General features: G+C 41.6%; 8 protein-coding genes and 2 non-coding genes across 12 annotated transcripts; 4 read left to right on the top strand and 6 right to left on the bottom strand.

Moving 5' to 3' along the window:
* The first annotated feature begins 269 nt into the window (after positions 1 to 269).
* Positions 270 to 1,926, top strand: Tsp42En (Tetraspanin 42En). The gene is made up of 5 exons (XM_017084879.4): positions 270 to 471; positions 537 to 710; positions 769 to 924; positions 1,404 to 1,598; positions 1,724 to 1,926. Exons 1-5 carry the CDS (start codon positions 412 to 414, stop codon positions 1,793 to 1,795), a joined length of 657 nt encoding a protein of 218 aa, XP_016940368.2. The 5' UTR covers positions 270 to 411; the 3' UTR covers positions 1,796 to 1,926.
* Positions 1,927 to 2,502: 576 nt separating this feature from the next.
* Positions 2,503 to 4,778, top strand: Tsp42Eo (Tetraspanin 42Eo). Of its 2 annotated transcripts, none has more exons than XM_070995063.1 (5): positions 2,503 to 2,941; positions 3,492 to 3,665; positions 3,731 to 3,886; positions 3,949 to 4,146; positions 4,632 to 4,778. In XM_070995063.1, exons 1-5 carry the CDS (start codon positions 2,792 to 2,794, stop codon positions 4,701 to 4,703), a joined length of 750 nt encoding a protein of 249 aa, XP_070851164.1. In that variant the 5' UTR covers positions 2,503 to 2,791; the 3' UTR covers positions 4,704 to 4,778. The 2 variants fall into 2 exon arrangements, with proteins under 2 accessions (XP_070851164.1, XP_016940362.3); XM_017084873.4 differs by having other exon boundaries at positions 2,506 to 2,851.
* Tsp42Ep (Tetraspanin 42Ep) lies at positions 4,698 to 5,811 on the bottom strand. The gene is made up of 4 exons (XM_017084857.4): positions 5,655 to 5,811; positions 5,425 to 5,598; positions 5,004 to 5,363; positions 4,698 to 4,937 (listed from the first exon to the last, which is right to left on the bottom strand). The coding sequence occupies exons 1-4, from the start codon at positions 5,712 to 5,714 to the stop codon at positions 4,779 to 4,781; spliced, it is 753 nt and encodes a 250-aa protein (XP_016940346.3). The 5' UTR covers positions 5,715 to 5,811; the 3' UTR covers positions 4,698 to 4,778.
* Positions 5,812 to 5,824: 13 nt separating this feature from the next.
* Pgant3 (Polypeptide N-Acetylgalactosaminyltransferase 3) lies at positions 5,825 to 10,256 on the bottom strand. The gene is made up of 6 exons (XM_017084847.4): positions 9,735 to 10,256; positions 9,378 to 9,478; positions 8,625 to 8,805; positions 8,398 to 8,564; positions 6,540 to 7,798; positions 5,825 to 6,484 (listed from the first exon to the last, which is right to left on the bottom strand). The coding sequence occupies exons 1-6, from the start codon at positions 9,866 to 9,868 to the stop codon at positions 6,323 to 6,325; spliced, it is 2,004 nt and encodes a 667-aa protein (XP_016940336.3). The 5' UTR covers positions 9,869 to 10,256; the 3' UTR covers positions 5,825 to 6,322.
* Positions 10,257 to 11,075: 819 nt separating this feature from the next.
* Tsp42Eq (Tetraspanin 42Eq) lies at positions 11,076 to 12,815 on the bottom strand. Its single transcript, XM_017084872.4, has 5 exons — positions 12,661 to 12,815; positions 12,418 to 12,591; positions 12,198 to 12,350; positions 11,458 to 11,655; positions 11,076 to 11,390 (listed from the first exon to the last, which is right to left on the bottom strand). The coding sequence occupies exons 1-5, from the start codon at positions 12,718 to 12,720 to the stop codon at positions 11,316 to 11,318; spliced, it is 660 nt and encodes a 219-aa protein (XP_016940361.3). The 5' UTR covers positions 12,721 to 12,815; the 3' UTR covers positions 11,076 to 11,315.
* Positions 12,816 to 13,625: 810 nt separating this feature from the next.
* On the top strand, positions 13,626 to 15,775 carry Tsp42Er (Tetraspanin 42Er). Its single transcript, XM_017084883.4, has 5 exons — positions 13,626 to 13,786; positions 14,457 to 14,624; positions 14,688 to 14,840; positions 15,332 to 15,514; positions 15,574 to 15,775. Exons 1-5 carry the CDS (start codon positions 13,727 to 13,729, stop codon positions 15,643 to 15,645), a joined length of 636 nt encoding a protein of 211 aa, XP_016940372.2. The 5' UTR covers positions 13,626 to 13,726; the 3' UTR covers positions 15,646 to 15,775.
* Positions 15,776 to 16,306: 531 nt separating this feature from the next.
* On the top strand, positions 16,307 to 20,349 carry LOC108017769 (dynein light chain Tctex-type protein 2B). 2 transcript variants are annotated; one of them, XM_017084889.4, is made up of 3 exons: positions 16,307 to 16,674; positions 19,654 to 19,986; positions 20,061 to 20,349. In XM_017084889.4, the coding sequence occupies exons 1-3, from the start codon at positions 16,655 to 16,657 to the stop codon at positions 20,224 to 20,226; spliced, it is 519 nt and encodes a 172-aa protein (XP_016940378.2). In that variant the 5' UTR covers positions 16,307 to 16,654; the 3' UTR covers positions 20,227 to 20,349. The 2 variants fall into 2 exon arrangements, with proteins under 2 accessions (XP_016940378.2, XP_016940377.2); XM_017084888.4 differs by lacking the exon at positions 16,307 to 16,674 and adding an exon at positions 18,575 to 18,732.
* A 25-nt stretch (positions 20,350 to 20,374) lies between these two features.
* Positions 20,375 to 20,448, bottom strand: TRNAT-AGU (transfer RNA threonine (anticodon AGU)). The gene has a single exon. It is a non-coding gene; the product is annotated as a tRNA-Thr (tRNA).
* Positions 20,449 to 21,198: 750 nt separating this feature from the next.
* TRNAT-AGU (transfer RNA threonine (anticodon AGU)) lies at positions 21,199 to 21,272 on the bottom strand. The gene has a single exon. It is a non-coding gene; the product is annotated as a tRNA-Thr (tRNA).
* A 2,845-nt stretch (positions 21,273 to 24,117) lies between these two features.
* On the bottom strand, positions 24,118 to 25,578 carry LOC108017745 (uncharacterized). Its single transcript, XM_017084856.4, has 2 exons — positions 24,698 to 25,578; positions 24,118 to 24,639 (listed from the first exon to the last, which is right to left on the bottom strand). The coding sequence occupies exons 1-2, from the start codon at positions 25,378 to 25,380 to the stop codon at positions 24,546 to 24,548; spliced, it is 777 nt and encodes a 258-aa protein (XP_016940345.4). The 5' UTR covers positions 25,381 to 25,578; the 3' UTR covers positions 24,118 to 24,545.
* Between the last annotated feature and the right edge of the window lie 378 nt (positions 25,579 to 25,956).

Raw genomic sequence — 25,956 nt, 5'->3', positions numbered from 1 at the left:
TGTTCTATTTAAAGTTATTTCTTTTATTATATTGTTTTAGCTTAAACTAAACTTTCAAACAAAAAAACGAATATTCATTTGCTTACTAAATTGTTGTATTAGAAGACACTACTTATCTTAATAAATGAGAAAGAGACGCCCTTGTCCTTTTTCTTCCAGTGTATCATCTAGAACCGCCGCGGAATAGTTGATTTCTGTTGAGTGGCGGAACCTACATACTAACTGGCGCTTTTGGGGGCGCCATATTTCAAATAGAAAGCGCTACGCTCAGTCGCACGTCAACTTTTATGGGAACAGGGCCGTCGGTTTTCTTTGAGGCATTCGCTTTTCCCGTGGTCATCGCAGTGGAAAACAGGTGCGGGGACTAAGGATAACGCAGTTGTTAATTATAGGGTTTATTGATTGGTAAACATGGCCTGCCGCGAATCGTTCATCAAAGCCATTCTTATCATACTTAATGTGCTGCTTTCGGTATGTATAAGTGACATAGGATCTTACAACCTCAATCGATGGAATCCATGTTATTTTATTGGCAGCTGATTGGAGTGACTCTGATTGCCCTGTCCGTGTACGAGCTGAATAGCTCTACGCCGGGCACCTTCGAGCACATCGCCATCGTTGTCCAGATCTTCGTGGGCACCTTCGTGGTCCTGACCTCGTTTCTGGGCTGCTTTGCCACGGCTCGGGTTTCCCTCGGCCTTGTTTGGAGTGTAAGTGTAAAGTAGAAAGGACCAGTCAGATTTTAAACCATTTCCTTTTCCCCGCTAGTATGTGATCTGCCTGCTGATCCTGCTGTGCCTGCAGATCTACATCATTGCAGCAGCCCACTCCACGGACTACGTGGAGCGCTCCAAGAGGGACTTCCTGGCCATATGGGCCGATCAAAAGGCCAATGGAGAACGCATTTCGCTCATTGAACAAAAGGTATGCTAATCTCTAGTTGGTGTATAAAAAATATATAGAAGGTATAGGAAATACACCTATATAAATCAGTATCGAGACAAGAAGAAACGATTATGTCCATGTACTAGGAAGCCTTTCGCAAGTTTGAATCTTGAAAACTACCTTACTTTTGGAAATTCCATTAGAGACGAGATTATTTTTTTTGACTCTTCTCTAAAGCTCCTATAAATCGTCGCCTTCTGGGGTCCCACATTTTTTGCAATTCAGTAAAATCATATATTAATAGACGTGCTTGCCATACAAGCAAGCAATCTACTTAACCAAGTCTTCTTTCATATATTGAGCTATGAGTTTATGTTTTATTATAAGCCCAAGGTTTTCTGTAGGTACTTTATAAGACATACAATCCCTAATTACTTACATTCAAAAGTAACTTTCAATAATATCATCTATCAGATTCAATTTTTAGATGACTGACTAAGTTTTGCATGTCATTGCAGTACTCTTGCTGCGGCCAGTTGGGCGCCCATGACTACATTCTAATGGGTAGGGCCATACCCAATAACTGCTACAAGGCGTTCCAGCGCCACGGAGACTACCTCTTCACCGAGGGCTGCCTGCAGGCGGTGCAGGCTCATGCCACCGACAACGTGGCCGTCGGGCTCATCATCAAGTGGCTGCTGCTGTTGGTGGAGGTAAGTTCCACGGCGGCCTTGGCCACATTCTTTCGGGGGATCGGGTGGCCAAGGGCGGGCCACATTAATAGACTCCAGATATAGAGGGGAGGGCTCTAATCAAATTTTTCGCTATCTCCGCACAGTTTGCCGCCCTGGGAGCCGCCACCCATTTGGGCATCACGGTGCGCAACAAATTGCGGCGCGAGAGATTCTAACAGGTCTCCTACGAATCACCGAAATCGGTTGTTGGAAACACATAAACCAATATGTATGGATTTTTATAGCAGTTTTAGATGATCTGGAGGCAAAAGAAACGTAGAATAAAAAATAAACCAAAATCAAAATATTCAATAAGTGTTGTTTGTGCCCACTATATGTGAGATATCGGCGGATCTGCTAAGTAGATATATGTCTGCCTATAAAGACGCATATAAAAATATATGAAAACATTTGATACACTCTAAGAAATGTTTTTTTAAATTTTATAAATGAAGTCTCTGACTTATGGCAAAGAAAATCTTTCATTTTAATGATAAGGTATTATTCATACGTGTAATAACAGGTGTAACATTAAAAGATCTTTTAAATGATAATTTTACTAAAAATAGCATTTCAATGAAAAATTCTTTTAAATACTAATAGTTTATTATATGAAAATTTCGATTGAAATTTCAGGGTTTCAATAGAACGGTTCTCTACATTATTTCGTAGGATTTTCTATGACTTACTTTAAGTATATATTTACTTATTTTGACCCTAAGAAGTGTTTACAATCATCTGTTTCTAGAACAGAAAGATGGAAAGGAAGGAGGAAAGTCTTATAAATCTTTGGAGAACGCCTAATAGTAATTTTTTCTAGTGTAGGGAGGAAGACGCGGGGCACCCATGAGATCTGGTGAACGCCGGTCTCCTGAGTAATGACCGACACACAAAGCGCCGAAACGGCGACCGAGACGGACACGGACACGGATACGGACGGCCACTCGGCGGATTTGTAAACAGTTCGCAGCTTCTTAGCGCTTTTTTCGTGTTTCGCTTTATTTTGGCCCGATCCGACGGCACTAACGGTTCGGTCACCGCCACGCACAGTCGGTCGAGAGTGGAAAGCGAATTTTCCCGGGAAACGCGTCCGCTGCCTGGAGTCGCTGCTCGCACGAGTGTTGAACAAAACTGATAAAATATAGAAAAGTATTGCTTATGCAAATAGGAAAATGCCCACGATTCGCGTGTGCCTGCAATGGACTTCGGTTGTCTTCAGTACGATCACCTTGGTAAGGGATTTCTACTGGATGTACAAGTGCTATTACTCATTCCGCACAAGAAAACTTTCCATGATCCATCCTGGAAAACACAAATCAAAGGTCGGGCACTCATTGTAGATGATGTCAATGCAACAGTTGTCACTTGCACTTCTTGAGTCACACACTGCGTATGAGTAATGGCGACAGTTGCTCATGGAAATCTCAAATCGCTTGCAGCCTGTCAAAGCAAGATCATTAAGTGCTTTACATTCTTGTAGAATTTTTCATTGTCGATTTTAATTTCTGTGCGGTGTCCGAGTAGCTGGCCAATTTGGCAGCCAACAAATCCCAATCGAAATTTCCATATCCACCAGACAAGATGTCACTCTGCTCTCGTTTTCATTCCCAGCACTTTTTTTTGGGCAGCCGAATTTTCGGCACAATCGAAACGACAGCAACAAGAAAGGAAACTGTGTATGTGCCATTTAAAAATAAAGCCCAAAGTAATTTAATTTATTTTTACGCCAGTTTTGTTTTTATTTTGGTTGTTCCGATGACGTCGGCCACGAGACGAAAGTTTGTCTCTGAAGATTTTGTTTGCCCATTTCATGGGCCATTAACAAACGCTTAATGTGCGCAGGCATAATTCATAATTTTACTACCCATTCAGATCGTTGGGATCCTGGCGGTCCTGGCCGGAGTCTATGAGCTGGATAAGTACAACGATGGCTCCACGGAGCATATCGATAAGTATGTGCAACTGGGCATGGCAGGTGCCCTGATCTTGGCCGGATTGATCGGCTGCATGGGCGCCATCCTCGGTTCCATCAAAGTGATGGTGGTGGTGAGTAGCCAAAGAACAGATGATTTGTCGATTGATGGGAACTACATGGGATGCCTGGGTTGTAGAACCTGAGTGTGCTGCTGGTTCTGATAGTCTTGCACATCTGGAAAGTGTCCCACCACAACGAGACCAAGCAGCTGGACGCCACTGAGGTGTACGTGATGGATCTATGGATGAAGGAGCTGGCTCATCCGGGACCCATGAAGCATTTGCAGCAGGAGGTGGGTCCCTGTTCGGTTATGGCCCCGGCGGTCCTTTAAATCCTTTATTTTTCATCTACCAGTACGAGTGCTGTGGCGACAAGGGCCCCTCGGATTACAAGAGCCTCAACATGGAGATACCGCGCAGCTGCTACCACAACAAGGATGGGATCCACGCCCTGTTGCCTTATGGGAATGGTTGCATGGATGCCGTGCAGAAAGCATACCTGAAGATCTACCGGTACGAGAAGTGGGCCCACATCGGACTTATTTGCTACGAGGTGAGAAAACCATCACGTTCTTAAAACTGATAAATCTGTAGTTATGACTTTTTAATATAACATAGAATACAGACTATATATCTTTAAAAAATCCGGACGCCCTTGCCATTCCAACAAAACCAGTTCCTTAACTTGATTGTATCATTATCATATTTAGACTATTACAAGTTTGCCTAAGATAGTACGTTTTTATAATTTGCCTAAATTTTCAACTCACGATTTGATACTAATATCTAGACTGATTTTATATGAATTCGAATTTTACAAACCAAAATTAGATTATGCTTTATACTAATAATGATTTTATAAACAAATCTATTAAAATCGTTTAAAAAAATTCACAAATCCGACGTCTACTAATATTCGAGAATAAGTAACAAAATCTGTTAAGCTATCATTATTTAAAGAATTTTTTGTAGTAAAAAAATAATTGTATTGCTGATAGATCTCGAATGAGTCCTAACACATTCCTTCCTCCTTTACAGGTCGTGGGCATCATCTTGGGCATCACCTTATGCTGCCAGTTGACCAGCAAGACTCGTCTTTACACCTACTGATCACACATGATATTTATACATAAGCATTTGCCACTTGGCTGTACAATAAACAAGCACATTTGATAAGATCTTAAATTAAGCGTCGTGGAGTAGCTGGGCTCGTGATGCGGACACATGGTTAGAACGCGGTTCCCGCCGCACACCTGGTGGCACCTGTCTGCGAGCGATTCGCTGCCGCTGCCGCAGCTTGAAGAGCAGCACACTGAGTGCCACCGTTTGCAGCAGTATAAAGATCTGCGGATGAGAAGGTCGAGAGTTATTCAAGATTCGAGAAACTGCAGCCCCAAGTCAATTGCCCACCTCAAGGCCAACGATGGCCCACATGTATAGCTTATCGCGCTGCTGTATGTACCGCTGGCTATGGTTGAGCGTCTCCAAGCAGCCGCTTGGGTAGATCTGCTGGGCGGTGTCGTTGGCAGTGGCCTGATAACAGCTCGCCGGCACCAGCAGATGCAAGCGTTTGTAATCGTCGGCGCCGTTGTAGCCGCAGCAGTGCCGCGAGGCCTCGTACTGGTGCATCAGCTCCGGATCCCTGTCCAGACCATGCCAGGCCAGTTCCAGCTGCTGCCAGGCGCCACCCGCGCTCTTGAGCGACGGAGTGTGGTAGTGGTGCAGCTGAAGGTATTCCATTGCCAGAGCAATCAGTATGAACATTGTGAACTGCGGATATAGAAATTCACTCAGCAATGCGGTTGGGTATCCAATGCAAGGTTTCTCTTACAATCAAATTGACGCAGAGCAAGTTGCAGACCATTCCATAGCATCCGAACATCACGATCATGCAGATGGTTCCGCCCAGCACCAGACTCTTAACGAAATACGTGTGCTCCGGCGTGTTGGGCTCCGCCACTTGCAGTCCCAATCCTGCTCCAGACATCACTCCTATGCCCAAAAGCTGAAAGTCCAAAGATTATTAACCGTTCAGTAACAAGAATCAAGATTCAGGCTTACCATATAGAGCAGATTGGAGAGCAGGCCCGTGTATTTTATTGTGTTATAGCAGCCGTTCATCGCGAGAGTGCTGCAACCGGAGGCAGATGCGCCAAATTTAAAGCAATTGCATCGCGACCTTTCCCAGGGGCCAGCGATAAGCCGCCATCGAAAGAGAAACAGATTGCAGCGACACTTTCTACTTTCTGTTGCTTTATTCAAGTGATATAAAAAAGTAATTTCGAAGGTAGTAAGTACAGCTAAAAATTACCTAAGACTTGCTTAATAAATATGACGTAGATATAGCATTGTACCATGCTATCTAGATCTATAGAGTCGCAATGCGTGGCGGGAGAAAAGCTCTCCCACGCATTCAGTTAGTGTTTTAAAAACAATTCATGTGGGTCTGTATCGGTGTATTGATTGGTGAAGCCTGGTTCGACTGGAATATGTTTCTCCATCATTACACAAGATCAATTTTGGATTCATGCAGTTAGAATAGAAAACGTATCAGTGGAACCAGGCGATTAGTCTGGTGTTTGTGTGCTTGTGGGTTGGTTACTTGTTTACAAAAACAAATCAACGAGTGAATTTCGTTAAACAATTTCAATAAATATCACATTGCGTTAAAGAGTTGCTGGCAGGGTTATTGGATATAATGTCCTGGCACTGGCTTGGCACCCTTTAATCTACATGCGCCATGGCAGTGGTACGAATCCCCACTTCTGGGTGATGTCTTTGAAGTCGCACTCCATGCTGAGCACTACCTTCTCGACCTTCTGAAGACGCGAATTGGTGGCCGATTTGAGCGTTAGGCACAGTTTTGTGTCCCTGTGCGATATTTGTTGGGTCTGTAGATGAAATGTAGTTATAACAATGATATTATCATAATAGTAACAAACTTACGTCCATGTCGTAGGTCCATAATTGACTGGAGTCGGAAGCGCACTGCGTCAGCATCACGTTCGAGGTGGTGGCGTTGCGGTTCTTCAGCATCTTGATCACGCCCAGCTTTGGCTGTCGGTAGGTCAAGCAGACGTTGTCGTTGGTCATGATCTGGCCCTTCGGGGTTATCACGAACATGTCCATCGTTTGGGCGTGGGATGTGCAGTCACCAACGGTTACCGGGGACAGGGAGGAGCGTGGCACGTCTTCTTTAAGGGGCCGCAGGCACTTGTCTCGCTCAAGATCGATTAGTGCCAGAAACTCCTCCGCCTTGCTTTCAATCTCCTCGAAAGCGCGCTTCCACTCCCTTGACAAAGCGCGACCAGGAAGGTTTTTCATGTGCTTGCTGTAGGCCTGGGCGCACTCCGTTTCCCCGTCCAGCCAGATGATCTTGCCAAAGAAGCGATCGGGGGCCGGGAAGAAGTGCTCCGGCCAAATGTTCTCCAGATACCAGGAGAAGGGTTTGCACTGCAGCCTCTCCCTTAGCGCCACGCGATCCGTCACATTCACTTTTTCCTTGGCCCCCAGCGACAGTCCCGATGTGTAGAGCATTACGAAGTACTGCCAATCGTCCATCCACACAGTAGCTGCCCTCGCCAAATTATCCGTGAGCACTTCGCTCATGCCGCCGGGAAACGTATATGGTGTGCTGCTGCGGAACACATGGCCGACGTGGGAGCAGGGACTGATCTCCACGCGACCACCGCACTGCCAAATGCGGAACGACATCTCTACATTTTCGCCGCCCCAGACACGCATGTTGGCGTCGTAGGATCCCATTTCGTAAAAGTACTTGCGGTCAATGGCGAACAGTCCACCGGCCATTCCGGGCGTGGCTATTGGTGCAGTGTTATCCTTAGAGCTGCTGTTTGTCGTCTGGCGTTTACGGTCCGAGGAGAACCACCGGAAGCTCAGCTGCCAGTTAAATGCGCCCCAATGGTTCTCAAACGTCTTTGTGTAGCTGAAGTTGTCGTCAGATATGATGTCGATTACCGGGCAGATGACCACCTTGCGTGATTCCTTGATGCGGGAGAGGAGTGGTTCCAGCCATCCCCTCGAGCACTCGCAGTGGGCGTCCAGGAAGGTCAGCACGTCGCCGCGAGCCTGATCTGCGCCCATGAGTCGGGCAGGCACCAAACCACTGCGCTTCTTCATCCGCAGGATCTTCGTGGGCACCGAGAGAACTTTCACGTAGCTCTCTAGCTGCCGCTTTAAATAAGCTTTTGGGAGAAAATAAGCAAATTAGTACTGAATGCGATTGGGAATATATCCAGTAATGAATAAAATGAATTAAAATTTCACAAACACACACTTTTTTGCATTAGGTGGTCATAAAAAGGTGTATTGCTGTACTGCCTTTAAGTTTTGAAGGCTAAAGTCCGAATTTTTAAGCACACATATCGTTCTTATTAAATTAAATACTGAGGATAACAACAATTTAGTTACATTTATCAATTAATCTCTGCATGAATCAACACGTGAATCAATCACAACATTTGTTTAGCACGCTACATTACTGATACCATTTTGCTTCCATTTTAAAGATAAGAAAATAAAATATGTATCATTATTACTATGTTCCAAACTTAAAACACATTAATTTTGCTTTCTATTTCGTCATATTTGTTTTTTGGAAAAAATTTAACAACAATATAAGAGACGTTTCGGATCTTTAAACTATCCAAATACCATCCTATGAAAGGTATAGCGGACCTCTGCTGATTTAAGCAGCACTAAGTTAGTAAAAAAGTTAATAAAATTCGTTTAACCTTAAAAAAGTTCGGACTTAAAATGATAATCGTAAACATGGGTAACTCACATCGATCGCTGGCATCGTCGACAAGGATAATTTCCCTTAGCAGGTGGCGTGGCGATCGGTTAATGACACTGGTGATGGTGCGCAGGAGTACGGACCAGGCCTCGTTGTGAAAGACTATTATCACCGAAGTACTGGGCATATCGCTGGCGTACTTCTTGTCGCGGCATCTGCAAGGCAAGATAAATCCATAAGACAGGAATTCAGCATATATCAGATATTCTACTTACTCCGGGGTGCGGTAGTCCTTGAGGGTGCGGTTCAGCGGAATGCGATCGCTGGCCAGCAGGTTGAAGCTGTTCAGCCGGAAGAAGCGCTGCATGCGAAAGCGATCGCGTGGCGGCACCACAACAGGTCGCCCATCGGCACCTTCTCCGTTGATGGGCTGGAACAGGTTGATGTTGTAATCGTCTGCAAGCGAGTGGATATTAATGCATTTCGACGTTGTGTCATTTGTGGGAAACTCTTTTAAAGTTATTTTCCATCGGAGATTACTCAAAGGTGCACCTTGGGTTCACCGACTTCATTGGCTACTGGTCATTGTGAATTGGAAAGTATTTTTCAAATTAAAAGTATCAATCCGGTCTTGTAGTTCACCAAAAGAGTTCATTTTCTAATTGTAGGATTCCAAAAAGGTACATCAAATCTCTCGGCTATCAGATCTTTTAAGCTATAGGTTTATGATTTTATTTTAATTATCATAAATAAGAAACGAGTGTAAATATTGAAAGGTAACGCACATATCCTCAGAAAAAAAATGTTTTTTTAATCGTTAAAGTATAAAGCGCCTAAGATATAACAAAAACCAAATAAAACGGGTGCAGAAAGTATAATCTAGGTCAGTAATAAAACGTAATGGCACTAAAATAAAGAACCTCAGGTGATTCATTGATCTCTAAGGCTGCGCCAAAGGTAATTAATCATTTTATTGCCCAAATAAAGCACCTAAGCTGATGGTGATCAAGTGGAACCGTCGCACTCACCTGCAGTCATGTTGCCGAAGATGTCTCCCTTGCCAATGTAGTGGGCCACAATGTTTTTACGGGGCCAGAGGGAGCGGCGCTTGGGCGGCGGTTTCGGATGACTGTGCGGGAAATCGGCGTGATCCACAAGAGCCAAATGGAGGATGATGTGACAATGGTATTAAAACATAGCGTTTACAATGGGCCTCGTCGAATCACGCGAAGCGATGGCCAAACAAACAAGAGACCCAAATCAAATGCAAAGTGCCTCCGCAATCGAAACGAGGCACTCGAGTGGAACACTTGCATTTGGCAACTCAGGCCCCGAAGGGAAGTTGTGCAATGCTAATGGTATGTCCTAGTGGGCTAATTACGTACCGCATCTCCGTATCCGAGCCCTGGATGCTGGTCACATAGAGGTTGATGCTGATGGCGAACATGAAAAAGGCGAAGAAGAGCAGGAAGAGGTAGAGGAGCCATAGCTTCTTTAGCTGCTGGAACCGCAGACCCATCTCGAAGGCCTACTGAAGTCGTTGTGTGTAGTTTGTAGTTGTGACTGCTTCTGGCCAAAACGGTGGAGCGGTGTGAATGACCGGTGGCGATGCGATCGCCAGCTCTGTTTACTGCCAACTAATCAAGCTACTGTTGTTGTCCGACCGTTTTAGTCACCGACTGAGTTCAAATCCAATCCAAACCGAAGACGACGGAACGTTCGTCGAGGAAAGGCGGCGCTTCTGCCCCGGGTCCGCCTTAAATTCCGATTTGCAGGTGCGCTTCAGGTGCTTATGAATACATGGCGCTTGTTCGGCAATCACTCGTTTACTCAGCACTTGTGCAAATACGGCCAAAACATTTCATTCTACTGCTTTCACCAGCATTTCTAACAACAATCCACGGAACCAGTTGTGCTGAGCGGAACTAGCAAGGCAATGTTGACGATTTAGCTATTCTTTTGGCAGATCTTAGATCTTATTTTTTAAAATGCATAAATAGTATTTATATTTTTAAGTTTGTGTATCTAGCCTAAAACAATGTGCTTGGAAATAAAGAGGAGCACAATTTTTTTTAGAAAAAATACAGTCATTTTTGTAACATATATATATTTGTGTTCGATAATTAATTGCATAAGTTTATTTATTTTCTGGTTCTACCAATGGTTAAAACAAAACTATTTACAGAAATAGCGTCAAGTATAAAATAAACTACTAGCATGCTTTCTAGCTTTTTAGCTTTTAGCTATTCTATGGTCAAAATTTGTCAGCACTGTCGTGGAGCTGAATGCAGTCAGCTGTTTTCATTTGTTCATTAGGTGTGGTGAAAAGTAAAGTTATCGCCGCGCATTGTTATCGAAATTCGAAATAAGTTAAACTTAAACAAATGCTCACGCCAGACCAAACGGTTTTTTATTTAATTGTTCTACTTTAACTTCCAGACCCATTAAATCAACTCTAAAAAATAATAGGAACTTTTTTCTATTATAGTTACGACATTATTAATTAGGAATGTTTTGGTTGAAAAATATTGCGTAAATGTTTTGTTTTTTAAAGCTTTGCCATTTGCTTAAAAACATATGAATGTAGAGTATAAAATTAATTTAGAGTTTAAGCAATAAATCAATAATTTTGAGTATAGTACATTTTATACACTACAATATTGTCATCATAACAGCCCACCTTTTTGAATAGTGCTTTGGTTTTCTCTCGTGAACTAGAAATCAAATTTGTTTGCATTTGAGAAGGGTATGTCCATATATTACGTGTTGGTAATTTCGCGTTTTTTAAAGCGTTTTTTAAATACAGAAATAAATTTGTTCTACATTAGTAATCATTTGGAGACCCGTAAATCAATAACGGACCCAAAGCGATTTTAAATTTCACTATTTACAGATTTAGGAACACTCTTACTATGAATATTCGTACAGCTTTTAATACTGTTAGAAGATGCGCTAAAGACCGGATTCTATCGATAAAGACGACGACGCTGCGCATTCTGTAAGGTTATGGCCAGAAGACCGGCGATAATTACGGTGAGAACCTGTTGAAAAGATCAATGTTTAAGATCAATGATCACTCTTAATAGTAGGTTAATTAATTATAGCTACCTCCACACCCACAACAGACCAGTCACTGATCCTTTCCCAGCGGGTTCCCTTGATGAAGGCTTTCGCCAGTTGTTGATCACAGCCAATGGTATAGAGATCTGTTGCCACAGTCGCGTTCTGGTTGAAGTAGCAGCTCTGTGGAACGCGAAGACCACTATCCGGATAGTCTGAGGGACCTGTCTGTCCACAGCAGTGATACTAAATAATATGTACATAAATTAATATTTATGGCAACCGAGATAACATGCTTGCAAATTAATTCCGATAAAATGCCCCTAAAGCTTATAGATATCATTTTCTTTTATTCCATTCCCGGGAAAAAGTGAATTATTTTTAAAACTTAGTGTGACACAGAGTTCTAATCGAACGGAATTCGTGTAGATATTTATAAATACATATATCATTCACCGGTGATTTAAAGAACATAGCAATACACCGAAAAAATAGTCATAAAAATGCAAGTATTGTTACATTAATTCTACATTATTTAGTATCCATATGGCGTCGATAAGATGAGTATTCAATTAATATCTTTCAAGGTATTACATTGAAATTAATTGAACTAAATATACTACCACTAATCCAAGTTCTAAAATCTTTAATATGGAGATGTCTTGAATCAATGTATATTTTAATTTTAATACTGCCTCTGGTATACTTACTTAAATTTCAGTTTTTTCTTTCGGATGAAGTCTTTTTAAAAATCCCTTTCTATAAGTCACTGCCCCTCCAAAACTCACCTTGATCTCATAGTAGGACATACTGCCCCGATGATAAAGCTGTCCCTGCCAGGCGTCGTATATCGTTTCGTTGGCCAGCAGTTCAAAGTTTATGGGTTGGGCGAAGATCACAGTGATCTGTCCGAAAATCAGGGCTAGCATAACCGCAGCATACTTTTGGGCGACATAATAAGTTTTCTTATAATATTCACGGTCAGCTGGGACGGTACGCAATACTCACGATCCAGGTCATGCGGATGTTCTCTCTCAGAGCGGCAATGCAACCGAAGATCGTACTGAAAAAGAGTAGAGCTCCCAGGACTATACCCAAAATGCAGGGCACTCGGATGGCCATGCTGTGGCTAAAAGTTATCAGGGCATAGGAACATGCCGAGATGGTCAGGGCCGCCAAAACCTGAGAGTGAGAGAGCCCCTATATGAAATACAGGCACTATCAGCTGGGGATTTGGCGATAACAACTCACACAGCACAGAAAGTCCAAAACGAAGGAGGACACCTTCAGTGTCTTGGTGCCGCAACTCATATTGCTATTTTACTAGGTCTAGGCTGACAGTTTTGCCCACGCTCGCTATCGGAAATCAACTGAAAGGTAGCGCCCAAAACCAAACACCTTACGCCGTATTCCAATGAGGCTTAGAGTTATCAACCGGCCTGATAAGACGCTCCCCAAACAGCTGGGCTCTGAATTATCAAGAGAGAGACCAACCACCTTGCCCAATTATTGTATTTGATAAGCACTTGAGCACAGGAATACGCTCCATATTTGTTTACACCATCAAAACAATGAGCGGGAGTGTCTAGAAGTCTGATTAAAGTGGACTTTTTTACCAAATAGCATGAGAAAAATATGTAAATACGAGTAAGGGGGATATGAATACACATACTTGTGGTTTTAGTTGAATTATTCATACCGAAAACAAAGTATTTAGTCATATTTTCCTAAGGATTAACAAGTAACACCACCATCTTTCAAACAAAAACGTCGAGTCTAAGGCAAACGCTTGAAAATGCTATAAAGATAATTTTTTAGGTGAGAACTTCCTAACTTATCAGATATATGGGGCACCTGGTTCTGTAATTTCATGGTCATTGGGGATTTCCCAAGAGAGTAAAGCATATTTGATCTCATTCTGAATCAGTTGGGAGCGATACTTCTTATTAAGTATATAAAAAATTATTACTGTGCATTCGCGAGTTCCTCATAACTTCAATATTGATCATAAAAAAAATATCATTCTTAAAAAAATAATTTTAACGCCATAAAGGAATTACGAAAATAAACGTTTAAAAAAAAATGTAAGTCAATTTAATTTGAATGCTTTCATTTTATCATGCTTTATTTATAGCCAGCACAATCATATTTTCAGTGTATTCTCACAGTTGATTGCCACAGCAAGCGAGACTCAATCGACGATCGTATTTGTTCTACTATTTAGTACTGCAATAACCTTCCAGGAGTAAGCACCGGAATCAAAGCTAGTAACTTACTGAAAAATAGAGCACGCGTCTACCGAAATTTCGTATTCACCATGGCTTGGTCGCCGTTGATGATTAAATACCTGGCATTTCTGTTCAATTTTCTTTGTGCGGTGAGTGATGATAGGCCAAAAATTTAATTTAACTGCTGCGAAGAAGTTTTTCGTAATCTTGGCTACCTCTATTGTTTTTGTGTCTATAATGGTGAACTTAAACTTTTTAACCTTTCCGCCAAATAAATTATCCATTCAAATAAACGTGCGTCCCAAAAAATATGTGACAATGAAATGAAAGTGTAAGAAACAAATATGTTTAAATGTGACGATCATTATTGGTTAAAAATGCTAATATTGTGAATTTAATGTAGTGCTTTGGAGTATTATTTGATTGGAACGCCAGACTTTCCATATCGACTGATATCTACCAAATAATTAGGAATATTCGATTGTGTCTCACAAAGCAAGTAAAAATAAAAAAATTACAAATTCATATGAATAGTCCTGTATTTTATTTTTTAAAATAATACAAAGTCGTATTGGTCTAGACGATTTTTTGATAGTATGCAGTAATATATGAAGGGGCTTAATAAAGCTTCTAACTTACTTAATTTAACCTACTTTGTGACTCATAATAGTTGCGTTATTAATCGTTATCAAAGCAAACGGATTTGGTTGGAATGATTAATGACTTTCGGTGTCTGTGAATATTTGTAAATATAATCTACGGGTGTGGTCACTCATTTATTTTTATTACAATGTTAACGAGTCGGGATATGATTTTTAGGTCCTGGGAATTGCAACAGTTGTGATCAATGTAATCGCAATTCAGCAAATAGATCCAAAGGAGCAACTCATTCTGGGAATATACATAGCAGTTGGTTCGATTGTATTCTTGCTGTCTTTCTTCGGCTGTTTTGGAGCTATTAAGGAGAACATCTGTATAACCTGGGCGGTAAGTAACCATTCTTTATATTTTTATAATCAACTTATTAAATCAGTTTTTTACAAAATTCAGTACGCAACCTCGACGCTGGTTATGCTGATCATCTCGATAGTCCTGCTGTTTGTTTTTCGCATGCATTTCGACGAGGCATCTCTCACAAAACTGCAAAAGACCTTTGCAAAGCAGACGAATACCTTTGATGCCATGGCTGAATACCAAACACAGGTAAGAGCATATTAAACCAAAAAGGAAGTTTTGAAGTAATAATTAAAAAAAAATGTTTTGTATTACTTTTCCAATAATTTCTATGGAAGTTATTACACCCTTTGCAAGGGTATAAATATAAAAATAAAACCTATTCCCACGTGTACCGTGGTTGGTTATCACAATTGGCCTGTCTTTCCGTCCGTACAAACGTCGTCATTTCCGAAACTATAATATTTCAAGATTCCGGTTGAACGTGCAGACTCTTATGATGCTTTAGCTTTTTAAGAAAGTTTCCTATTAACTTTTAAATATTACGCATACGCAGAGGGTGGTGAGTTCAGTAAGGATATCTATTTGCTGAGGTAATCAACTCTGTAGTTGTTCTGTAACTTTTTCTTATTTAAAGAAAACGGTAAAATATTTTTCGGAAGTATGTACTTACTGTTCTCAAAAGAATACCAAGAGTAAAATATCACATCCCATGAAAACATTTTCGTCTGTATTTTCAGTTGCAATGCTGTGGCATTTACAAACTAAAGGATTACGGTGACGCCTCTATAACCGTTCCTAGCAGCTGTTTTGACAAAAATGATACCCCTTATAAAGAGGGCTGTCTGTTAAAATTGGAGTCCCACAACGAAGAGGTTCTAAAGGGTCCCAAAATGGTTGGCTGGATGCTGATGGTCATAGAGGTGAGCTTTAACGTTTGTTCTTGACATCCATTTGGTTTATTTGACTTATTGTATTACAGATCGGTGCCTTTACTTTTACCACCATTTTGGGAGTGTATTTCAAAAATGAAAGGCGTCGCTCTGCATATTGAAGAATCTTAAGAACATATAAATAGTTGAATATTTGTATATACTTGTTATTCGAATGTTGTGATTCGATCTTTTGATACTTAAAAAATGAAATTACTGTTGAGATAGGTTAAGGTAATAAAATTGCACCTAAATTTAGTGGGAATTTTTATTGAACTACAAAACAAGTCGAGTTTTATTTGAATTATAATATATGATAAGGTATTAAAGGAAGATTTATTTTACTTATATTATATTATTCAACATCTTTAAGATTATATGAAACTTGGATATTTTTGAAATTTAATAGCATAGCTATACCATATATTTCGTAAGTAGAGAAAATATAGTTAAGAATCTAGAAGAAAGATTCAAGTCAAACGCTTCTCTCTGATCCTTTGGCTCTTAAACTATTTTGTGTTCGATCTTTTCTCACTGTGTATCCTGCAATCCATCTCTTTTCGCGCTTTCTACGTATTTAGAAACTATTTGGTTTGCATGCGGCGCGTCGACAGTTGGCAACCTAAAATTTTAATTGCCAAACTGTCTGCCGGAGTCAGGCGATGTGTGTGTGCAGGCGAGATATGCCTTCGGTGGATGGCAAATTACTCAAAATAAACACAATTTAGAATACATTGGCACACATTTGCTGGTTCCGCCGGGCCGAAAATTGCCGCTGAGTTGTCCTTAGACATGCTAACTCAAATCAAATCGCAGCCGAGCGGAGCTAACGAGTGACATGAAGTCCTCCCACTGCACAACCCACCTTTTGGGTCGTGAGCCAATCACCATCAAAGCGTACACCTCGTTGGCGCACTCAGCTCAACCCTTTCACCTTTCTCCATTCTCCCCTTTCTCCGGGCTCCAGTTCGCCGTGGCTCTTGCGCTTTTATGCTTCCGAGCTCCCGGAGCCGGAGACTTCAGCCAGTTTCATTTGTGAGTTTCATTCGTGCAGTTTTGCTTTTCCCAAAGTATTCATCCTGAGCTATTCTCAGGTGGCGGTGAAGCATAGGTTAAGACTCAGACGCCGCCATGAGTAGTCGCATGCAAGCGTAAGTTCTATGCAAATTTTCACGGGTCGCGTGCACCCAGGTGCTAATGAGTTCGAACCCGCTCCGAACTGCCACCCCCTCGATTTCCGCCCAATTTGTGGAGAGCAGGGCGGTACAAATTGCTTAATTTGTTTAGCTGTTGTTTAATTTTCACCCACGCACACGTGAGCCACCCAGTATTTTGCTGTTCCGAATCCCCCATCCATTTGGCAGGGGTCGGAAAAACTTTGATATTAGTAACCTGGTTACTGGTTCGGGATTCGTGCTGCGTTCTCGTTTCGGCGGTTAGAAGAATGCGTGCTGGGGAAATCACTGGCTAATCCAAAATATATTTGTGTGTATCGTTTAGATAAATAACAGAATTCAGGAGAAATCATTATAACCGACACTTTCGTATTAACCTGCTACTAATCATAATCTCACAACTGGTATTTAATTTTGATATTCTTATTATTTTGGTTATAATTATCATTATTAATTTTTCGTATTGGAAATGGTTGAGAGGAAGGGTTTCTGAAGGGTTTAGTACCTAAATAATAAAACCTTTATGAAAGTTTCATATGCTAAATAAAGGTTAATAAAAAAAGTTCCGCCAAAAACTAATATTAATATTAATTAAATAATATTAATGACTGATTTTTAGTTAATTAAACTTTTACTAAGGTCTCTTATTTTAATTACATTTTTATATTAGTTTATATATAATAATATATATAATATATTGTATTCAGAAATATGTTAAAATAAAATGTTAAATAAATAAAATAATTAAACTAAATTTTTAAGCCATTATTAACTTATTAACCCTGGTAAATATACATTTCTTTAAGTATTCTCATAATTTGATATATTTATTTTTGTGAAGTACTTACAATTTTTTAGTGAACAGTTCTGTATTAATTCGTCCATTGTAGTTATTCCGCAATTAAGAAACTAGACTTTAGGATCTAAAAAATGTGTACTTAACACATTTTAACCAATTTGAACGACCTCTTAAATTTATACATATTTTTAAAGGCTTAAGCTTAATGTTGCACCCATTTTCAACCATACAACTTTCTATACTGTTCCTATTATCGTGCCCTGTGCCGTTCGAGCTGTTGTTTTGGCAATAACGCCGACTATCATGCCCTACCCCAAAGTGCTCGGCCGTCGAATGCTCAATTCCCCTTTATTTCCCGGCCACTTGTATCGCCCATTTGGAAGCAATGAGGAGTCGTCAACTCCGCGCTTCATGCACGTGACTTGACAGTTATTTCAATTTAATAACTTCATATATATACGCCCGCCGATGCATGCCGTTAGATTAATTTTTGGAGCGCCATCGCGAAGTTTGCATACGCTGCCGTCGAGGGAAACTTTTGCGATAAAAAGTAATCAAAGTGCTTCAAAGTTCGCGCCCAAGACGAAGACACTCACCTGGCCGCGAAGACCGAGCCCAGGTGTCGCAGGGCAGACCGAATAAGGAAAGTCATCAACTTCGGAGGGCAATCGCGTGCCGTCGAGGCCCCCAGAACCCAGAACCCAGAGCCCAGCCAGCACACGTCCATATGGCAACACTTTGCCTTTGACTGGGCCCGAGAACCCAGTGCATATCCTGCCGAGTGGCTGGTGGCGATGACACCCACGTCTCCGCCGCCATCCGGCAGATTGCAATTGGAGCGCCCCGGCGGTGGATTTATGATAAGCGGCACGCAAGCCGGCAGGCCGAAGACTAGCTCAAAGTTTGCGATGGCAGCGTGAGCTATCCGCAGGATATTGAACTGTATTTATGGGGAAACCATATCAGCTTTTGCCATCCCTAGGCTCTGCTGAAGAGCGGGCCTAAACCAACAAAGCTTCAAAGAACTTTTGACGATGTGTGGATACCCCTTCACTCCATGGGGCCAAAGGCCTTGTTGATGGGCAGGACTCGTGTCGGCATGTCGCTCCTGTCAGTGTGCAGATAGCAGCGCTCGGTGTTTGTTTTCCGCTGCCGGTTGGCAGAGGCAGCTCTGAAAATCGACAGGCCATTGGTTCAAGGAACACCATGACCTCCTGGACTACCATGAAAACGCGGTAGGAATTGACCGGCAAAAATCACACTTCTTCGAGACGCAAGTGCCAAAGAAATCAGAGTGATGTGATAAAATAAGGACCAACAAAAAGAAGCCTTAAAAAGGTTTCTAACCGTATATTGCAATTTGAAATAAACTGTGATATGAGACCACTTTTAACAATATTATACTTACATATCATATTTAGAAAACAGAGTTTTCAAATAGATGAAGTAACGTTATAACAACGAGTTCTAAGTTGGAACTTCTAACTAACACGGAAATCAAATACTGAATACTTATATGAAAATAAAATAAACCCTTTAAGTAACAGGTAATACCTGGAATTGGTAAAGTTTTGAACACATTTAAATTACCGAAAGGTATATTTGGTGCACTACGATAAAACTAACCTTAATTAACTCAAGCTCTAATTTAAAACATTTAACTAATACGCAAATCATAGAATGAATACTTACATGAACATTAAATAAACCCTTTCAGTAACAGTAATACCTGGTCTTGGTAAAGTTTAGAACACTTTTAAATTATCGAAAGGTATATTTGTTGCACTACGATTAAACTAACCTTACTTAACTTCGAGTTCTTAGTTAGAACATTTAACTAATACGGAAATCATAGAATGAATACTTACATGAACATTAAAGAAACCCTTTCAGTATAAGGTAATACCTGGTCTTGGTAAAGTTTAGAGCACATTTAAATTATCGCAAGGTATATTTGTATATTTGCACTGCGATAAAAATAACTTTACTGAACTTATAAAAACTCGTAACTTACTTTAAAATGTGGTAATGACCTCAACAAATTTTGCACAGTATACTAAATCACTTTATTCTCAGGTTACAAGACTCGCGATTATAATTTCCATCGAGAAATTGATCGCTAAGGTCTTATCAATTTCGACGATTACCATCCGCAGGATAACCGCATCGGTGCGCACCACCAACCGCATGAATGCCCTGCTCTCGGAGTCGATGTTGAGCCGGCGGAGGGCAGCCCAAAATCCGGAGGGTGAGGCCACCGCCGGCGGGGAGGGTGGGGAGCCGCGGAAGGAGAAGCCCAAGAACGATTGGAAGTTCTTCCACACCAACTTCAATATGGAACGTGCCCAGAAGATCATCGAAGATTGCATCGAGGAGCGGCTGCTGTGGGATCGCTTCAGCCGCAATTACGACTCTTGGCGGGCTCTGCAGCTGGTCGAAGGTCTGGCGGCCGAGATACGCGACCGGGTCAAGAAGCTGAACCACAGGCGGTAAGTGGCGGGATCACCTATCCGCTGTTATAATCACTTAGCCCCTGAGAATCCCCATCCCCCTGAATCCACAGCCACCGCATCGTCTGCCTGCTATCGATCGTGGAGAAGCAGAACCAGGGCATCTTCCAGCGCATGTGCCACCTGATGGACGAGAAGCGGGACAACTTCACCCAGCTGGTCTTCGAGCGGCCCACGTACTTCATGATCGTGGTGCTGTACCTGGTCTACAAGGATTAGGTGCGAATTAGCTGTACTTCCTCCAGTTGCTTGTTAATTACTGTTGTTAGGTTTAGTTAGGTGTTGACCCACAAATACGCATTAGGTTATGGAAAAATAAAGAAAAACATTGAACAAAAAAGTAGACACTGGACTTGTCCTCGACTGTAGGCCCCGGCGAGATTCGAACTCACGATCTCCTGTTTACTAGACAGGCGCTTTAACCAACTAAGCCACGGCGCCGTTGTGACAGCGGGCGTTAAACTACCCAACTTGAGCAAAAGTTCCCACTCCGTAAATAAATTTTTTTCGTACAAATTAATTTTGGAATTGATATTTGTTCAGTTGTTTTGAAGTCTAAGACATGGAATGAGAGATATGATATGAACGGGTTCTAGACAACTATGTATATTGATTAGATTCCTATGGAACCACATTACGGAAAAGCTCTAGATACGGAAGTTCTGCGTAACGGTAAGAAAAAGCTTTAAAGTATTATTTGCGGTACTAAAAGTGTTATACCGTAATAATTGTGCTAAAAGCTTAGCAAGGAACCGAAAAGAACAAAAACTATTTATAAGAAAGTTACAAGAAAGGTATTTGAACATAAAAAAATGTTTGCAATCTAATATTTGCGTTTAACAATTTTTATTTTAAATATTAAACACGTTTATCTACAAATTAATGTTAATTCTGAGAAGCTTTCCGTTCCCATGTAGAGCTTTTTATAAAAGCTCTTGCTAAGGCAAATCATTTGGGGAGGGGATGGTGAACTGCCGTCCCAATATTTTAATGATTATTGAAGCAATTGGAACACGTTAATGGGTTCCAAGGCGTCATCTGGCAGGCGGAACCATAAACAGCCGTTAAGAGCAATGAAAATAGCAGTTACTGGAGGCACCATTAGGCAACAGAGGGTTAAATGGGGATGTCGGTGTGGTTAACCATGATGGAAAAAAAAGAAACACCCCAGAATCAACATTTCTAGGGGTTAGGCCCCGGCGAGATTCGAACTCACGATCTCCTGTTTACTAGACAGGCGCTTTAACCAACTAAGCCACGGCGCCCTCGAAAGCTTCTCGGTGAGAATGGCGCATTCGAGCTACCGCCGCTCCGCTGAGAAATTCATAAATAAACGCTGCGCCATGTTTACAGATACTCGGATACTTATGCTTATAGATACTTATGTTCGGATATCCATATGAATGCTGCGGCGAGCGGGAAAAGTTTCTTGTGGCACAGAACTAGTTGTGTAATCTATGCCATATTTATCTACAACTTGTGCCGTATCGTTTGTCGAGTCGAGACGACAAAAGTATTTATAAGTAGACGTATCTGGCAGCTATTTAAATACTGCCCGGCAGGCAGGCATGTTTGTCTTTTGTGAGGCTGGGCTGGAGAATTATGCAAATGCCGCCGCTTTGGCCAAATGGAAATTATTTGTACTTTGCGGTTAACTCGCACACACACACATTGCGAAGAGCAGAGCAAACTTGGGCACTCGAAATGTATCTTGGAAATTGCTGGGGAGCAGCCCGAAGGCAACTTTTCTATGCCGTTCTGTTCCTTTACTTTCCTGCCTTCTTTTTTTTTTGGTCGGGAATCGGGAATCGGCTTATTAGCAAGTCGGCGAGCCTTATTTCTTTTTGTTCTCCGCATCTGAGGCTTGTCAAAGAGTTCAGTGGAGCAGCAAGAGCACGAAAGCGAACCGCTGGCGATTGTTAAGTATCCATGGTTCCGTTAGAACCGAATGTCATCCCGGTGCCAGGGGTCATGTGAATGGGAATTGTGTGGAAATTGGGGGGAAAATTGCTAATCAATCCGAGAGAGATTCGGTATCTGTATCGGTATCGGTGTCTTCCCTGCGGATAGCCACATTCCCCCAGCAGATAAATCACTCGGCAAACTTTTCGGGCCTTCCTAAGCCCATTAGCAAATAGTTCCGTATCTCTGCCCCACCTTCGAGCAACAGTTTAGATGGACACGCACAGCAACTGGCAAGCGTTTACAAACTAATTGCCCGAACTTAGTTGCTCATCAAATTGCCGCATCATTTTACGTAGATTTTTATCGCGCCAACCCAGCTCCAACTCCAACTCCATCCCCATCCTTGGGGGGAATCCCACGAACTACAACTGCGAATGGGGCAGAGGTATCGTATCTAATGCGTTTCCTGTGTTTCAGCCTTGTAACAGCCAACAGCCAACAGTCCGGTGTCCGGGTCCTGTGCCGGTGCCAGTATCTGTGTATCTACATGTTTCCATCTCTGTTGGCGTACTCTTCTCGAATGGGTATATCTGTAAGTAAAATGTAATGAAGAAATAAGGGTATTTATTTTGATTTTATTAATTTGATTTTTATAGAATCTAATGGGAAAATAAGTCAGTGAAATGTTGTGAAGAAACTAACTATCCATTTTTGTTTTATTCATGGTTTTTTATTCATTTTGTATTGAAGAGAGAATATTTTATCGATTTATATAGAACGGTTACTCAGTGTAAGTTGAAATAAACATTATTATTATTAAAGACATACGGGGATACAGCCTCATAGCCCTGCACATGAAGTATATATACATGTTTCCTTTAAAATGTTTGAAAATATTTCCCCTGCTTATGAAGAATTTTCAGTTTTATTTTATCGATGAATCAATACTTGAGCCTATGTAATAGAGTCTAGCAACAACTTTATTAGTTTCTATTGTTCTAAAGAATTTGCGGTTAGTTTTTTAGAAAAAAATAATATTTTTACTTACTGGTGTTTCTACACTCAGGGAAAAACACCGTGCTAAAAACAAGTACAAACAGCCTTGATTTAAGAAAAATTGCATGCTTAACATTTAAGAACGTTCGTGCTCAAAAAATTCTCATATTGAGCACTATTTGGATTTTTAGTGTCTGCCAACTCTAATAATTCCCAACTGTTTATTCTGAAAGTACTCGGTATATAAGGCGCATAAATTAGACAGTGTTTAATGCCCGTGAGCGGCAAGTCGTAAGTAAACTTACAATATTAATATTATTTATACATATATCGTTTATTTCGTTTCAGTTTCCAATACTTATTTCTCTTACTAGCATAAAATAAAAACTCATTTTAATTTCATAATATTTATATATTGATTTTAGAATTATTCGTCCTTAAATCAAGCCTGCAACTTTCTTACTTTATTATAAAATCGTTCTTGTTTTTAGTCCAAATATGACTTGATTTAAGAATTATTCATACTTGATTCAAATCTAGTATTTTCGGTCTTGAAAATGCGTGCTCGAAAGTAGTATTTTGTTCTCGCCTTCTGTATTTCCATGCTTGGCGAAGTTTTGACACCGAAAATACTAGGTTCAAGCACGAAATACTTGATTTTTTTCTGAGTGTATTAGATACAAATTTATCAAATATTAAAAAAAAGACGTTTAAATAGTTCACTGAAATAATAAATACTGGTATGCAATGAAAATAGCTTCAACTATATTTGTAAATAATCCAGGCGGTACGAAATTATTTTATTATCGGTATTTCTAATTCTAGTTCCCATATCCCATACAAATACGCAACCTTTATTAGAGTACAATATGTTCGTGGTAAAATTGGCGATAGCTTCCAGTCTCTAACCGCTTGTAACCTTGCAATTTGGCATTGGCATTAGCACATGACTCCAATAAATTCGTTTTCACCATTCACAATCCCCTTCCATACCCCTCATTTTCCTTCAATCCCGGCGTTATCTAGCATCTCACTCAGCCCCGGGACCCATGTCGATCCGGACTCTGAAACCCCACCACATCGCCAACCTCCGCGTCAAATGCGCAGCAATTGAGTTTTTACGCATTTCGAAAACCTCCAAAAAGGATATGGGGGCAGTAGCTGGGAACGGAGATGGAGCTGGAATAGGATTCGGAGCAGGAGCTGGAGCAGGATAAGGATTTCAGCCTTGGCTGCTGGCCTTCAGCCCGAGGCAGTCAGCTTAGCTCCAGTCTCTATTTTCGAGAGTGTGGTGCGGATTTCCTCGTTTTTTTTGGGGAAAGACAAATCTGCTTTTGTTTTTATCTGATGCCGCTTCGTATTTAGCCATCTTATCCTGGTGGGAATGCTAGCACATTTGGCTGGCGTCGAAAGTCGGATTAGGCAACCGGAAAGTCCGTGATAGCCTGACTTTAATGATGGCCGCCACGTTTTCCGTTCAAGTTGAAATTTTGTAATTATTATTGGCACCACAAAAGGGCCGTTGGGGACCGTCGAACCTCAATAACCCTAATTGGGCGACATTTCCCGGGCAATTACAAACAGAGGGCCGCTGAAATTAAAATGTAAATTAAGGCAATAACTGCTGGAAACCCAATTTATTCGCGGCTTTCTGCGTCGAAAGAGCAAAACGAGTTGCTAGGAGTATCGGCAAGTTTGGGGGAAGGTCTTTCAACGGATTCACGGGTAAAGCTGAAATGAAGTTGAGGCTATAGTCATATGGGGATACTTAAAGGTATAATAGACCCACTTGATGCTCAGCTGGCGGCAGAAGAACCGAAAGTCGCTGACCATCGCCTCGAAGAGATTGTGAACGAAGACCCGCAACATGATCAGCTCCATGCGGATTTGGTGCCTGTGGTGCTGGTGGCACTTTAGAGGCACCTCGCTCTTCCGGGTGTTGTCCGTCCGGTGGACTTGGGCCTCCATTTCCTTCCGGAAAGTGGCGCAGTCCATTTTGTGCGTCTTCTGGTGCTCCCAGCGCTCGAGGCACAGACCAAATTGATGGATGACCCGTGGTCTGAACTTCTCAAACTGGGAAACTTGGCGATTCATCTGCAGGATGCGGGACTGGAGCTGGCAGCGCCAGTCCTCGAGCTCCTGGAGCTCCAGTCGCGTATCCTTCAGATGCTGTTCTGCCTCCTGAAACCGACAGATGAGCTGGAACTTCTGGCGACGCAGTTCCTGGAGCTGCAGCCTCTCGGGGCTCAAGACCTCCTGGACTTTCAGATCCTGGCATTTATCCGGCTTTGGGCTTAGGATCTGAGAGCGCAGTAGGATCAGGCGCTGCTTCATCGCCTCCAGCTCCTCGTAGGCCATGTCCAGATCGGTCTCCTCTTCCAGGCCGCTGGGATCTTTGCCGCTGGTCAGCAGATCGCTCTCATCCTCCAAAATATTTAAATTTAAAATCCCCGGTGCCCGGCAATCAGCCATTTTCAACTGTATAATATAATAAGGTGTGTGTTTGCTTGGAAATATAATTTTTGTAAAATCAATCTGGTGCTATCAAGATGACATTAAAAGTAAAACACTAGAAAATAGGCAGATGTAATAGGCAGAACTGGATGTAATTAATTCCCCATATAGTCAGCCTTGCTGATTAATTTAGTTTTCCCCTAAATCACTCCATTTTTAATGTGGGCTTAATGTGATATGGGCCTGACAGCGAGTGTTTGTGTCGTTAAATCAAAGTTTAACTGATTTTCCTTTCTATATATTCCCTTGCTCCCAATTTAATTGAGTTTAACGAATCCGTTAGCTCCCTCGTTTCGCTTTCAATTAAATAAACCACTTTTCAGCGGCTGCCAAAACGCTTTTCGTCCCGTTGTTATGGCATTTTAACCCCTAATTTATTAATGACTGCCGGCATTCATCACAACAAAAAGTTCATATTTCAAAGATTGCCGCAGAAAGGGTTGGTTATTATTGGGCGGCATTTGATTAATGACACTTGCCACCCTACTACAGAGGGGGAATTTTTGGAGCTCCTGGAGGATTCAGGGGATGAAG

This window comes from Drosophila suzukii, chromosome 2R, assembly GCF_043229965.1.
Source record: "Drosophila suzukii chromosome 2R, CBGP_Dsuzu_IsoJpt1.0, whole genome shotgun sequence".
NCBI lineage: Eukaryota > Metazoa > Arthropoda > Insecta > Diptera > Drosophilidae > Drosophila > Drosophila suzukii.
This window is presented reverse-complemented; position numbering and strand designations above follow the sequence as displayed.

Coding starts and splice junctions, on each gene's coding strand:
- LOC108017769 (XM_017084888.4), top strand. CDS start 18,704: ATGACCTCCTGGACTACCATGAAAACGCG. Junction 18,733..19,653: donor TGGACTACCATGAAAACGCG/GTAGGAATTGAC, acceptor TACCATCCGCAG/GATAACCGCATCGGTGCGCA. Junction 19,987..20,060: donor AAGAAGCTGAACCACAGGCG/GTAAGTGGCGGG, acceptor CTGAATCCACAG/CCACCGCATCGTCTGCCTGC.
- Pgant3 (XM_017084847.4), bottom strand. CDS start 9,868: ATGGGTCTGCGGTTCCAGCAGCTAAAGAAGCTATGGCTCCTCTACCTC. Junction 8,806..9,377: donor CTTCGGCAACATGACTGCAG/GTGAGTGCGACG, acceptor ACTCGCTTGCAG/ACGATTACAACATCAACCTG. Junction 7,799..8,397: donor CGACGATGCCAGCGATCGAT/GTGAGTTACCCA, acceptor TTCTCCCAAAAG/CTTATTTAAAGCGGCAGCTA.
- Tsp42Eo (XM_070995063.1), top strand. CDS start 2,792: ATGCCCACGATTCGCGTGTGCCTGCAATGGACTTCGGTTGTCTTCAGT. Junction 3,666..3,730: donor CCATCAAAGTGATGGTGGTG/GTGAGTAGCCAA, acceptor CCTGGGTTGTAG/AACCTGAGTGTGCTGCTGGT. Junction 3,887..3,948: donor TGAAGCATTTGCAGCAGGAG/GTGGGTCCCTGT, acceptor TTCATCTACCAG/TACGAGTGCTGTGGCGACAA.
- Tsp42Eq (XM_017084872.4), bottom strand. CDS start 12,720: ATGAGTTGCGGCACCAAGACACTGAAGGTGTCCTCCTTCGTTTTGGAC. Junction 12,351..12,417: donor ACATCCGCATGACCTGGATC/GTGAGTATTGCG, acceptor GTCGCCCAAAAG/TATGCTGCGGTTATGCTAGC. Junction 11,391..11,457: donor GGTCTGTTGTGGGTGTGGAG/GTAGCTATAATT, acceptor TCTTTTCAACAG/GTTCTCACCGTAATTATCGC.
- Tsp42En (XM_017084879.4), top strand. CDS start 412: ATGGCCTGCCGCGAATCGTTCATCAAAGCCATTCTTATCATACTTAAT. Junction 472..536: donor TACTTAATGTGCTGCTTTCG/GTATGTATAAGT, acceptor TTTTATTGGCAG/CTGATTGGAGTGACTCTGAT. Junction 1,599..1,723: donor GGCTGCTGCTGTTGGTGGAG/GTAAGTTCCACG, acceptor ATCTCCGCACAG/TTTGCCGCCCTGGGAGCCGC.
- Tsp42Er (XM_017084883.4), top strand. CDS start 13,727: ATGGCTTGGTCGCCGTTGATGATTAAATACCTGGCATTTCTGTTCAAT. Junction 14,841..15,331: donor TGGCTGAATACCAAACACAG/GTAAGAGCATAT, acceptor CTGTATTTTCAG/TTGCAATGCTGTGGCATTTA. Junction 15,515..15,573: donor GGATGCTGATGGTCATAGAG/GTGAGCTTTAAC, acceptor ATTGTATTACAG/ATCGGTGCCTTTACTTTTAC.
- LOC108017745 (XM_017084856.4), bottom strand. CDS start 25,380: ATGGCTGATTGCCGGGCACCGGGGATTTTAAATTTAAATATTTTGGAG. Junction 24,640..24,697: donor TGCCGCCAGCTGAGCATCAA/GTGGGTCTATTA, acceptor ACTTCATTTCAG/CTTTACCCGTGAATCCGTTG.
- Tsp42Ep (XM_017084857.4), bottom strand. CDS start 5,714: ATGAACGGCTGCTATAACACAATAAAATACACGGGCCTGCTCTCCAAT. Junction 5,364..5,424: donor TGCTCTGCGTCAATTTGATT/GTAAGAGAAACC, acceptor CTATATCCGCAG/TTCACAATGTTCATACTGAT. Junction 4,938..5,003: donor GGGCCATCGTTGGCCTTGAG/GTGGGCAATTGA, acceptor TCTCATCCGCAG/ATCTTTATACTGCTGCAAAC.